The sequence below is a fragment of the Heptranchias perlo genome, chromosome 1 (assembly GCF_035084215.1).
Source record: "Heptranchias perlo isolate sHepPer1 chromosome 1, sHepPer1.hap1, whole genome shotgun sequence".
Lineage (NCBI taxonomy): Eukaryota > Metazoa > Chordata > Chondrichthyes > Hexanchiformes > Hexanchidae > Heptranchias > Heptranchias perlo.
Window position 1 is genome coordinate 113,642,921 of NC_090325.1, and position 14,276 is coordinate 113,657,196.

Below are 14,276 nucleotides of genomic sequence, written 5' to 3' on the forward strand. Positions count from 1 at the left end.
CAATCTCTCCAGGCTCTCTCACCTCTCACCTCCCGCCCCCCCCCCCCCCACCCAATCTCTCCAGGCTCTCTCACCTCCCGCCCCCCCCCCCCCCCCCACCCAATCTCTCCAGGCTCTCTCGCCTCCCGTCCGCCCCCCCCCACCCAATCTCTCCAGGCTCTCTCACCTCCCGCCCCCCCCCCCCACCCAATCTCTCCAGGCTCTCTCACCTCCCGTCCCCCCCCCACACCTAATCTCTCCAGGCTATCTCACCTCCCGCCGCCCCCCCCCACCCAATCTCTCCAGGCTATCTCACCTCCCGCCCCCCCCATCCCAATCTCTCCAGGCTCTCTTACCTCCCGCCCCCCCCCCACCCAATCTCTCCAGGCTATCTCATCTCCCGCACCCCCCCCACCCCAATCTCTCCAGGCTCTCTCACCTCCCGCCCCCCCCACCCCAATTTCTCCAGGCTCTCTCTCCTCCTGCCCCCCCACCCCAATCTCTCCAGGCTCTCTCTCCTCCTGCCCCCCCACCCCAATCTCTCCAGGCTCTCTCACCTCCCGCCCCCCCCACCCCAATTTCTCCAGGCTCTCTCTCCTCCTGCCCCCCCACCCCAATCTCTCCAGGCTCTCTCTCCTCCTGCCCCCCCACCCCAATCTCACCAGGCTCTCTCTCCTCCCGCCCCCCCACCCTGATCTCCCTCTTCTCTTCCCCTGCGCCACTCCCCCCCCCCCCCCCCACCATAAAAAATCTCTTTGAGCAAACAGGAGGTGCACAATCTATTTGTGTGTGAAGACCACCGTCCATTAAAAGTATTTAGCACCTGCATAGAGGGAGGTTGCCAACCCAGTTAATGTAGTCATACTTGGCTGCAAATGGGGCAGAAGTGTACTGCTTATGGGGAGCTACACGAAGGTGAATGTGCTTCTCACTTTTGCATATATTTCTTGTGGAGCCCATCAAGCATGGCACAAACCTAATTTGGGAAATGCCTCACCCTATGGGCGGTACCAATGTAAGCACTGTACACAGCCAACACCCTTTCATACACACACTTTTATTATGCCTGGTGTCAGCTATGGCTCTGTGGTAGCACTCTCGCCTCTGAGTCAGAAGCGTTTGGGTTCAAGTCCCACTCCAGAGCTCGAGCATAAAATCTAGGCTGACACTTCAATGCAGTACTGAGGGAGTGCTGCACTGTTGGAGGTGCCACCTTTAGCCCTGTCTGCCCTCTCAGGTGGATGTAAAAGATCCTACAACACTATTTTGAAGAAGTGCAGAGGAGTTCTCTCCGGTGACCTGGCCAATATTTATCCTTCAACATAGGGATACATCACTAAAAAAATATTATCTGGTCGTTATCACATTGCTGTTTGTGGGACCTTGCTGTACACAAATTGGCTGCCGTGTTTCCTACATCACACAGTGACTACACTTCTAAAGCCAACTTCATTGGCTCTAAAGCACTTTGGGACGTCCTGAGGTTAAAGGTGCTATATAAATGTAAGTCTTTCTTTCATAGCACACTTTTTGTGAAAGTGCAGATGGCAGCCGAAGAACAGGAAACAGATGGTCAGATGTCCATGCCAAGGTGCTGCTTTGTTGTTGGGGTTTCTCAATGGGGTCAGCAGCTATGGCTACAGAGGATAGCCCAGTTCTCCTAAAGAGCTATCCGCCCAACGTTTCTTCTCTTCCAAATAACGTGGGCACCATGAAATGCTGTACAAGGAGGGTATCATGGCTGCTTTCCGGATTATGGCTACTGATATACACTAGAACACCAGGTTGGATTAGGGCAGACTTTATAGAAAGATAAGGAAAGAGCTAGCTGAGGTGGGGTTGAAAGAGAAATTGCCACACAGGACTGTACTGCAACAGGGGGATATTTTTTAAAAAGGGATTGTAAACGTACAAAGTAAGTGTATTTCGTTAAAGGAAACTACTATAGTTTCAGGATGCCGTGGATAAATAAACAGGTTAGAAAGCAATTAAAATCGAAGGTGAGAGGACATAAGGACTATAGTAATAACAATAATGGAAATACTAAAGAAGTAAATGAGGAAATAAAAGAGTGGAAGGAGAAAAGCTGATAAGGGATATGAGGAAAAAGCAACAGTAAAAGTATTTTACAAGTATATCAGAAAAAGAGAATTTATTGGCCTGGTTCAATGAGATCCTGGCTGATCTGTATCCTAACTCCATCACACTTCTTGGCTCCATATCCCATTGATACCTGTGGTTAGCAAAAATCTATCGTTCTCAGAAAAATTTGCACCAGGCAAATTATTCACCTGGTTAGGAGATTGGTTGGGTGGTAGAAGATAGAAAATAGGGATAATGGGAATGTACTCGAATTGGAAGGAAGTGACTAGTGGTGTCCCACAAGGACCTGTACTGGGGCCTCAACTATTCACTATATTTATTAATGACTTAGTTAACACAATAGAGAGCCATATATCCAAGTTTGTCAATGATACAAAGATTGATGGTATAGTAAGTAGTGTAGGCGGGAGCATAAAATTACAAAGACATTGATAGATTAAGTGAATGGGCAAAACTGTGACAGATGGATTTCAACATAGGAAGTGTGAGGTCATCCATTTTGAACCACAAAAGGTTAGATGAGTATTTTTTAAATGGTGAAAAGCTAGGAATAGTGGAAGTTCAAAGAGATTTAGGGGTCCATGTATACAGATCACTATAATTTTTTTTTTATTCGTTCACGGGATGTGGGCGTCGCTGGCAAGGCCGGCATTTATTGCCCATCCCTAATTGCCCTCGAGAAGGTGGTGGTGAGCCGCCTTCTTGAACCGCTGCAGTCCGTGTGGTGACGGTTCTCCCACAGTGCTGTTAGGTAGGGAGTTCCAGGATTTTGACCCAGCGACAATGAAGGAACGGCGATATATTTCCAAGTCGGGATGGTGTGTGACTTGGAGGGGAACGTGCAGGTGGTGTTGTTCCCATGCGCCTGCTGCCCTTGTCCTTCTAGGTGGTAGAGGTCGCGGGTTTGGGAGGTGCTGTCGAAGAAGCCTTGGCGAGTTGCTGCAGTGCATCCTGTGGATGGTACACACTGCAGCCACAGTGCGCCGGTGGTGAAGGGAGTGAATGTTTAGGGTGGTGGATGGGGTGCCAATCAAGCGGGCTGCTTTATCTTGGATGGTGTCGAGCTTCTTGAGTGTTGTTGGAGCTGCACTCATCCAGGCAAGTGGAGAGTATTCCATCACACTCCTGACTTGTGCCTTGTAGATGGTGGAAAGGCTTTGGGGAGTCAGGAGGTGAGTCACTCGCCGCAGAATACCCAGCCTCTGACCTGCTCTCGTAGCCACAGTATTTATATGGCTGGTCCAGTTAAGTTTCTGGTCAATGGTGACCCCCAGGATGTTGATGGTGGGGGATTCGGCGATGGTAATGCCGTTGAATGTCAAGGGGAGGTGGTTAGACTCTCTCTTGTTGGAGATGGTCATTGCCTGGCACTTATCTGGCGCGAATGTTACTTGCCACTTATCAGCCCAAGCCTGGATGTTGTCCAGGTCTTGCTGCATGCAGGCTCGGACTGCTTCATTATCTGAGGGGTTGCGAATGGAACCCCTCAGATAATGAAGCAGTATGCTACCGGGTACGGTAGAATAGTGGTTATGTTACTGGGCTAGTAATCCAGAGGCCTGGACTAAAATCCAGAGTCATGAGTTCAAATCCCGCCACGGCAGCTGGCGAATTTAAATTCAATTAATTAAATAAAAATCTGGAATTAAAATACTAGTATCAGTGGCCATGAAACTACCGGATTGTCGTAAAAACCCATCTGGTTAACTAATGTCCTTTAGGGAAGGAAGCCTGCCGCCCTTACCCATCTGGCCTATATGTGACTCCAGACCCACAGCAATGTGGTTGATTCTTAATTGCCCTCTGAAATGGCCTAGCAAGCCACTCAGTTGTAAAATCTCGCTACTATAATGTAGTAGTCAGGTACAAAAAAATCAAAACGGCTAATGGAATGTTAGTCTTTATAACTAGAGGGCTAGAATATAAAGGGAAGTTTTACTATAACTATACAAAACCCTGGTTAGACCACATCTGGAGTACTGTGTACAATTCTGGGCATCGTACCTTAGAAAAGATATACTGGCCTTGGAAGGAGTGTAGTGCAGATTCACCAGAATGTTACCAGGGCTCCAAGGGTTAAATTATGGGGAGATATTACATAAACTCAGCTTGTATTCCCTGGAAGGTTAGGGGTGATTTGATTGAGGTTTTAGGATTTTGAAAGGAATTGATAAGGTAGAGAGCGACTTTTTCCGCTGGTGGGGGAGTCTAGGACAAAGGGACATAACCTTAAAATCAGACCCAGGCCACTCAGGAGAGAGGTTAAGAAACACTTCTTCAAGCAAAGGGTGGTAGAAGTGTGGAACCTTCTCCCACGAAAAGCAGTAGATACTAGCTCAATTAATAATTTTAAATCTGATAGATGGATTTTTGCTAGCCAAGTGTATTAAAGGATATGGGCGGGTGGATGGATTTGGGATACAGATCAGCCATGATCCATCTCACTGAATGGCGGAACAGGCTCGAAGGGCTGACTGGCCTACTCCTGTTCCTATGTTCCCAATTGTTTAAAAGTGGGGTGGGCCCGAGAGGACAGAATTGATGATGATCAAAAAATGGTGGAGGTATTTAATAAACACTTAGCAGTGATCTTTAGTAAAGAGAAGGATATTGGAGAGGAGCTGAATCCTGAAGTGGTGAGGCCCTAAAAAAGATTGCCAGGAATTTCCTTGGTGTTTCTCCCAATCAGCTGCTGCAACTCCGGTGGAAACTCTGGATACACGTTTATCTGGAGTTTCCGCCGATATTGCGCTAAATGTTATGGCAGCTGATCGGGAGAAACCTCAAGGAAATTTCCAACATATATTTCAGGGGTCTATTGAGTGTAAATGTGTGCCGGAGGACTAGAGAGTGGCCAATGTAGTACCTATGTTTAAAAAGGTAGACAGAGCTATTCCAGCCAGTTTTGCTTAACGTCTGTGCTGGAGAAAATTTTAGTCCTTAATTAAGGATGAAATTACCACATATCCAGATAAAGAGAAAATAGAAGCAGTCAGCACAGATTTCAAAGGCGATGATTGTGCTTGATAAACCTCATAGAATTGTGTGTGGAGGCAACAGACATGATATATGGGGGAAATGCAGTGGATATAATGTACATGGATTTTAGGAAAGCCTCTGGCAAGGTTTACTATCCTCCTCCTAATTCCATACTCCTTAATCTCCTCTAAAAATCTCCTAAGGAGTATGACAGTAAACTGGATTAAAAATTAAAGGCTTTTAAAAAAAAAAGTGATTGGAAGTGGGTCATGGAGTTCCACAGGGCTCTGTTCTAAAGCCACTTCTCTTCCCTGTATATATCTATGATTTGGATATAGGCCTAGAGGGAATGGTGTCGAAATTTGCAAATGTTACCAAATTAGGAGGTATATTAAATATATATTTTTTAAAAAAGACCAAAGGAAGCGGCAAAGAGATATTGATAAGATGGGGTAATGAGCTAAAAAGTGGCAGTAATGGAAGTAGGCTGGGTACTTTGAAAGAGTAGAGGGATTTGGGGGTACAGGTTCACCGCATATTAAAGGCAGCACCTCCGGTTGATAAGGCCATTTAAAAAAAAACTAATAGAACCCTAGGGGGTTAATTTTAACCTAACTGCCTGGCAAGAAACTGATCGAATCGGCCACTCATTTCACACAATGCCCGATTTTACTTTCCACTTAAGTCAATAGACCATATAATCGGGCGGGGCGTAAGACGGGCAGCAGATCTGATCTCGTCAATTTCCTGCTGGGTAGGTTAGGTTAGGTTAAGTTAAAATTACCCCCCAATGTTTTATTACAAGAGGTATGGAATATAAAAGCCAAGGTCTAATGGTAATCCTATATAAAACCTTAACAAGGCCTTTGTGTGCTGCTATTGGGTTCCTCCACACTACAGGAAGGATACTGAAGCTTTAGAAAGGGTTCAACACAGATTCACTAAGATGCTACCTGGTATGAGAAAACACAATTATGGAGAAAGACTTGAAAAATTGTGTCTTTTGTCCTCAGAGTAATTCAGATTACACAGCAATATAGTATCATAGTAGGTACAGGACAGGAAATCATTCGGCCCAAGGTGCCTGTGCTGGCTCTTTGAACGAGCTATCCAATTAGTCTCATTCCCTTGCTCTTTCCCCATAGCCATGTAAATATTTTCCCTTCAAGTATTTATCCAATTCCCCTTTGAAAGTTACTACTGAATCTGCTTCCACCACCCTTTCAGGCAGTGCATTCCAGATCATTACAGCTCGCTGCGTAACAAAATGTTTCCTCACGGCGCCTCTGACTATTTTGCCGATCACCTTAAATCTGCGTTCTCTGGTTACCGACCCTTCTGCCATTGGAAACAGTATCTCCTTATTTACTCTGTCAAAACTGTTCATGATTTTGAACACCTCTATCAAATCTCCCTTTAACCTTGTCTATTCTGAAAATCCCAGCGTCTCCAGTCTCTCCGCATAACTGAAGTCCCTCATCCCTGGCACCATTCTAGTAAATCTCTTCTGCACCCTCTCTAAAGCCTTGACATCCTTCCTAAAGTGTGGTGCCCAGAATTGAACACAATACTCCAGCTGAGGCCTACCTTGTGTTTTATAACAGTTTAGCATAACTTTCTTGCTTTTGTACTCTATGCCTCTATTAATAAAGCCCAGAATCCCATATGCTTTTTAACAGCCTTCTCAACTTGTCCTGCCACCTTCAAAGATTTGTGTATGTACCCCCAGGTTTCTCTGTTCCTGCACCACCTTTAAAATTGTACCATTTAGTTTATGTTGCCTCACCTCATTCTTCCTACCAAAATGCATCACTCCACACTTCTCCGCCATGTATCTGCCCATTTCACCAGTCTGCCTATGTCCTCCTGAAGTCTGTTACTATATTACTATGTTTCCTTCCTGGTTGTGCTGGAAACACACTGTTCCAGAAAGTTCTCAAACACATTTCAGGAAAACCTCCCCCTCTTTGCCCTTTACACTGTCACTGTCCCATTCTATTTTGGGATAACTGAAGTCCCCCATTATCACTACTCTATAGTTCTTTCTGTAATTTGCCTGCAAATGTTCTCCTCGATCTCCTTCCCACTATTTGGTGGCCTGTAGTATACACACATTAGCATAATAGCTCCTCTATTATTTCTTAATTCTAACCAAATAGATTCTGTCTTTGACCCCACAACTACATCTACATCATCCCTTTCCAGTATTATAATAGTTTCTTTGATCAATACTGCCAGCCCCATCCTTTCTTTTCTTCCTTATCTTTCCTGAATACCTTGTAACCAGGAATATTAAGTTCCCTATCCTCCGCTTCTTTGAGCCAGGTCTGTTATTGCCACTATATCATAGTCCCATGTGGCGACTTGAGCCTGCAGCTCACCAACCTTATTTACCATGCTGTGTGTATTTATGCACATGCATTACAATCTCATCGTAGACTGCCTCGCATTTACTCCTGTTTGATCCCTCCTATTTCTGAACTCTTCTCTACTCTAGTGCTACTTGTCCCTCCTAGTCCTTTATGCACCTCATTTCTCCTCTCTAATGTTTCATCCTGGTGCCCATCCCTCTGCCAAATTAGTTTACACCCTCCCCCACAGCACAAGGATATTGGTCCCAGCTCTGTTGAGGTGCAACCCGCCCATCTTGAACAGATCCCTCCTGCCCCAGAACTGGTCCCAATGTCCCAGGAATCTGAAGCCCTCCCTCCTGCACCATTGCTCCAGCCACGCAAAAACCTGTCTTATCCTACTATTCCTATACTCACTAGCGCATGACATAGAGTAATCTAGAGATTACTACCTTTGAGGTCCTGCTTTTTAACTTCCCTGCTAGCTCCTGAAACTCTGACTGCAGGATCTCGACCCTCTTCCTTCCGGTCATTGGTTCTCATATGGAACATGACTTCTGGCTGTTCCCCTTTCCACCCCCCCCCCCCCCACTCAAAAAGTTCTGCATCCTCTCAGTGATATCCTTTACCCTGGCACCAGGGAGCAACACACCATACAGGACTCATGTTTGCAGTTTAATGGATGGTAAACACTGACATGGACTGGTTGGACCAAATGGTTTGTTTCTGTGTTGTAACTTCTATGTAATTCTGTGATGTTTCTGTGGTGAGATACCACCTGAACATTATTGAGTGCAAATCTTTTCTCTTCATGAAGACTACAGAGTTCATATGAAGAGCCCTAATGCCCACATGGGTACCCTTTACACTCAAGAAAACCCTGCCAGTAGGAAAAAGCTGCATGTCCTGTTCATCTGATGCCTCATTTCCACAGCAAAAGTGATGGCCCTTTCAAACAATGCAGTTGTCACTTCCCTGATAAATGTCTGTACTGCAGACTGCCTAGTATAGCAGGTATCTCCTGGAATGATCTGGTCACGTGCAAGTTTCATGCTGTGGTAACCTTCACCCTGTATGGAAACAGACATCCCTGACCCAGATGTTGTATACAGGCCATTGTGCAGCTGGCAGCACAGCTCTCTGGCAGCCTGTTTAATGAAGCAGAGATGGTGAAGACAGGTTTCCTCTGACATGTCAAAGTGCAGGTCACAGGGTACTGATGAGTGAGGCCAAAACATCTGAGAGATTGTTGCATCTACATAAATTGGCCCCTCAAGTGCCCGATTCTAAAACCTCCACCCCTGCATGCGAGATCTTGCTACTGGAGTGGGGCCTCACGAAATCGGAGCTATTGTCTTCAGGAGAAGAGGGGCATAAAGCAAAGAGAATTGAACCTTTTTTAAATTTCATCACTAAAATCCCAGATGCTTGAGTCAATGTGAAATTAGCTGCATCCCCGAGCCCTAATCATAGGAACAGGAGTAGGCCATTCAGCCCCTCGTGCCTGCTCCGCCATTTGATAAGATCATGGCTGATCTGTGATCCAACTCCATATACCTGTCTTTGGCCCATTTCCCTTAATACCTTTGGTTGCCAAAAAGCTATCTATCTCAGATTTAAATTTAGCAATTGAGCTAGTATCAATTGCCGTTTGCGGAAGAGAGTTCCAAACTTCTACAACCCTTTGTGTGTAGAAATGTTTTCTAATCTCACTCCTGAAAGGTCTGGCTCTAATTTTTACACTGTGTCCCCTACTCCTAGAATCCCCAACCAGTGGAAATAGTTTCTCTCTATCCACCCTATCTGTTCCCCTTAATATCTTATAAACTTCGATCAAATCAACCCTTAACCTTCGAAACTCCAGAGAATACAACCCCAATTTGTGTAATCTCTCCTCGTATCTTAACCCTTGAAGTCCGGGTATCATTCTAGTAAACCTACGCTGCACTCCCTCCAAGGCCAATACGTCCTTCCGAAGGTGCGGTGCCCAGAACTGTTCACTGTACTCCAGGTGCGGTTTAACCAGGGTTTTGTATAGCTGCAGCATAACATCTGCCCCCTTGTACTCCAGTCCTCTAGATATAAAGGCCTGCATTCCATTAGCCTTATTGATTATTTTCTGCACCTGTTCATGACACTTCAATGATCTATGTACCTGAACCCCTAAGTCCCTTTGGACCTCCACTGTTTTTAACTTTTTACCATTTAGAAAGTACTCTGTTCTATCCTTTTTTGATCCAAAGTGGATGACCTCACATTTGCCTACATTGAATTCCATTTGCCACAGTTTTGCCCATTCACCTAATCTATCAATATCGCTTTGTAATTTTATGTTTTCATCTACACTGCTTACAATGCCACCAATCTTTGTGTCATCGGCAAACTTAGATATGAGACTTTCTATGCCTTCATCTAAGTCGTTAATAAATATTGTGAATAATTGAGGCCCCAAGACAGATCCCTGCAGGACTCCACTAGTCACATCCTGCCAATGTGAGTATTTACCCATTATCCCTACTCTCTGTCACCTTTCGCTCAGTCAATTTCCTAACCAAGTCCGTACTTTTCCCTCGATTCCATGGGCTTCTATCTTAGCTAACAGTCTCTTATGTGGGACCTTAACAAATGCCTTCTGGAAGTCCATATAAATAACATCCATTGACATTCCCCTGTCCACTGCTTTAGTCACCTCTTCAAAAAATTCAATAAGGTTTGTCAGGCACGACCTACCTTTCACAACTCCGTGCTGGCTCTCTCTGATTAACTGAAAATTCTCGAGGTGTTCAGTCACCCTATCCTTAATTATAGACTCCAGCATTTTCCCCACAACAGATGTTAGGCTAACTGGTCTATAATTCCTCGGTTTCCCTCTCTCTCCATTCTTAAAAAGCGGAGTGACATGCGCAATTTTCCAATCTAGAGGGACAGTTCCTGAATCTAGAGAACTTTGAAAGATTATAGTTAGGGCATCTGCAATGTGCTCACCTACTTCCTTTAAAACCCTGGGATGGAAACCATCTGGTCCTGGGGATTTGTCACTCTTTAGTGCTATTATTTTCTTCATTACTGTTGCTTTACTTATGTTAATTTTATTGAGTCCCTGTCCCCGGTTCAATATTAGTTTTCTTGGGATTTCCGACATGCTATCCTCTTTTTCTACTGCAAATACTGACGCAAAGTAATCATTCAACATGTCCGCCATTTCCCCATTGTCAATGACAATAACCCCACTTTCAGTTTTTAAGGGGCCAACACTGCTCCTGACCACCCTCTTTTTTCCTAATATAACTATAAAAGTTCTTCGTATTGGTTTTGATATCCCTTGCAAGCTTCTTTTCATACTCTCTTTTTGTAGCTCTTACTATCTGTTTTGTGACCCTTTGTTGATCTTTGTATCTTTCCTATTTGCCAGGATCTGTGCCATTTTTTTCCTTTTTGTATGCCCTTTCCTTATGTCTTATACTGTCCCTTACCTCTTTCGTTGTCCATGGCTGTTTTTTATGGCAAGTAGAGTTCTTGCCCCTCAGGGGTATAAACCGGTTCTGTATCTTGTTAAATGTTTTTTTAAACATTTCCCACTGATCATCAGTCGTTTTACCCATTAACAGATTTGCCCAGTTTACTGTGGACAGTCTCTGTCTCATCCCATTGAAGTCGGCCTTACCCAAGTCTGGAATCTTAGCAGCTGACTCACTTTTTTTCCCTTTCAAACACTACATTGAACTCGATCATGTTATGATCGCTATTGGATAGATGTTCACGCACAGTTAAGCTGTTAACTGTGCGTGAACATCTATCCAATTCAATCCCCTACTGCTATCAAATATCGTATGTTTAAGAACACAACCTAATTCACAGAATAATAACAGCTTAAACCGGCTTCCGACTCACCAATTGCTCCGAAAGTAACTAATCTGTTTTCTCTAGGACTGATGTACTTGTCGTAGGGTCTGTTTCCGTACATGTGAGCAGCGCTGTTCACCAACCACGTGACATTCAGAGATACGGTATATCGAAGGATGGAAGCCAGGAAGTATGAATTCCACAGGCTCTCTCCCCAGAAGTACCAGGGGATAAAAGTTGGCATTAAGAAACACATGATTAAAACGGAGGTCTTGTAGTACCTACGAAAGAGAGCAGATCTTATTTAGACACAAATCACCAGCACAATTCCCTTAAAAAGCTTGATAATCAGTACATGTGCATGAGATGAAAACAGATAATAAAACCGCTAACATTCTGGTAAACCTTTCAGTAGCTGGTTAAAAGAGCATTGTTTCCCCTTTATTTGAACTGACAGGTAGGAAGACAGTTTTAATTAAGACCAAATGGTTTTTCTAGAATCTATAATAATTATCTACAATGTACATGTCAGTTTTGGTTACCCTTCTTCAAAAGGATATCATGTTATTGGAGAAAGTTCAGTGGAGGTCTGTAAGGTTAATACCAGATCTTTCCATACCATAATATGAAGGGCGACTGTATACCCAGGGATTTTGTTGGGATACTTATGATTTTTTTAAGATTATGAAGGCATGTAATATGTTTATCTGATGTATACAATGATCCAGAACCAGGGAGCATAGATTCAAGACAAGGTAAACTAAAGTGAATAATGCAAATCAAACAGAAACTCCATGAATTTCTTCAAGGGGTTCTCCCGATTGGTCCTCGTAACTTTGGCGGAAACTCCAGATAGATGCATAAACGGGGGTTCCAGCAATCTTTCAATGAGGTTATGGTAGCCAATTGGGAGAACCCCTATGGAAATTCCTGGTGAATTTCTTTAGCAAAAAGACGATCAACAGAAGGAACAAACTGCCAGTTCAAGTGGTCAAACGGGAAACTTTTTCAATCAGGGGTTCATCAGAACATAAGAAATAGGAGCAGGAATAGGCCATAAGGCCCCTCGAGCCTGCTCCGCCATTCAATAAGATCATGGCTGATCTTCGATCTCAACTCCACTTTCCCGCCCAGTCCCCATATCCCTTGATTTTCCTAGAGTTCAAAAATATAAATCGATCTCAACCTTGAATATACTCAACAACTGAGCATCCACAGCCCTCTGGGGTAGAGAATTCCAAAGATTCACATCTGAGTGAAGAAATTTCTCCTCATCTCAGTTTTAAATGTCTGACTCCTTATCCTGAGAATATGTCCCCCATTTCTAGACTCTCAGCATCTAGCCTGTCAAGCCCCCTCAAAATCTTATATGTTTCAATGCGATCACCCCTCATTCTTCTAAACTCCAAAGAGTACAGGCCCATTCTACTCAATCTCTCCTCATAGGACAACCCTCTCATCCCAGGAAGGAAGCAGACAAGTTCTTTGCATCCGAATGGTTTCACGACCATTACATTTTTACAAATGACACAGAGCAATCTCACAGGAAAGAAAAGGGTTATTGGACAGACATGCCAGAGGTATCAATAGTCTTCTCCTGCCTAAAGTACTTTACTTTGCTATAGTGGATAGTATATTTTTCTATAGAATATTTTTCTGCAGCTTAAATAGAGTATTTTTCTTACGCTGTATTGTATACATACACGTTCCTACAGGATTTTCCTACGTACCCTTTCCTGTAATTGCTCCCCTCTTCCTCCAGTTTTCTCCCCTTACTCCTCCAGCTCCAAACATGAGTCCAGTGACTCATGTTTGGCTCTGGCTCTGGCTCTGGCTCCACAGGCTGAATGGCTACAGTTCATGACAATGAATACTGGCATCGTGGCTGAGCCCAACCTGCACTTCAAGTAGGAAATCACAGGCTAACAGTGGGGATCCTGGCTGATTCTTCCCATTCAATTAAAATAGGATTATTAAAAAAGTAAAACAATAATTTGGGGGGTTGGGGGGGGGGGGGTGAGCTATAAATTCTAAAGAACAAATGTCTGTCATTTATATTTGTGCAGGCAGAGAGGGACTGGGTGACCGCCAGACAGACTAGGAGGACCAGGCAGGTAGTGCAGGAGTCCCCTGAGTGCATCTCACTCTCTAACCAGCATTCAGTTCTGAATACTTGCGAGGGAGGGGGTTCCTCTACAAAGTGCAGCCAGAGCCAAGTCCAAGTCCACAGCACCATGGATGGCTCAGCTATACCGGGGGTAGGGGAGGGGTGGGAGGAGAAAGGTCAGGAGAATAATAGTGTTAGGGGATTCCAAAGTTAAGGGAGCAGACAGGCGTTTCTGCGGCCGCAGACGTGATTCCAGGATGATATTTTGCCTCCCTGGTGCCAGGGTCAAGGATGTCACTGAGCGGCTGCAGAATATTCTGGGTGGGGGGGGGGGTGGGGGAGAGGGAGAGGGAAAGAGGGTGAACAGCCAGAGGTCGTAGTCCATATTGGTACCAAAGACATAGGTAGAAAGAGGGATGATGAGGTCCTGCAGACAGATCTTAAGGAGTTAGGAAAGAGATTAAGAAGCAGGACCTCAAAAGATAGTAATCTCAGGTTACTCCCAGTGCCATGCGCTAGTGAGTATAGAACAGATGAATGGGTGGCTAGAGAGATGGTGCAGGAGGGAGGGCTTTAGATTCCTGGAGCATTGGGACCAGTTCTAGGGAAGGTGGGAACCTTTACAGGCCGGATGGGTTGCATCTCAATGGAGCTGGGACCATTATCCTCGCGGGGAGGTTCACTAGTGCTGTGGGGGAAGGTTTAATCTAATTTGGCAGGGGGATGGGCACCAGGATGTAGCAATGGAAAGGAGAAACAAGGGGCACAAAGGATTGGAGGAGAAAGGTAGCACTAGAGCAAGTAATAGTACAGTATTAAGTGGGATCAGACGAAGAGAGAGTACAAGTCTAAGACTGGTTTGCAGTGCATGTGTGTAAACACACGAAGCATGGTAAACAAGGTTGGTGAGCTGC

The 14,276-nt window shown here is 44.7% G+C and overlaps 1 protein-coding gene across 1 annotated transcript in view; it reads right to left on the reverse strand.

Moving 5' to 3' along the window:
- LOC137325104 (stearoyl-CoA desaturase 5-like) overlaps positions 1-14,276 on the reverse strand; it is a 104,808-nt gene that overhangs the window by 42,076 nt on the left and 48,456 nt on the right. Inside the window, exon 4 of the mRNA XM_067989826.1 lies at positions 11,304-11,536. Within this exon, the coding sequence (XP_067845927.1) occupies positions 11,304-11,536 (233 nt within the window). The remainder of the gene's footprint in view (positions 1-11,303; positions 11,537-14,276) is intronic.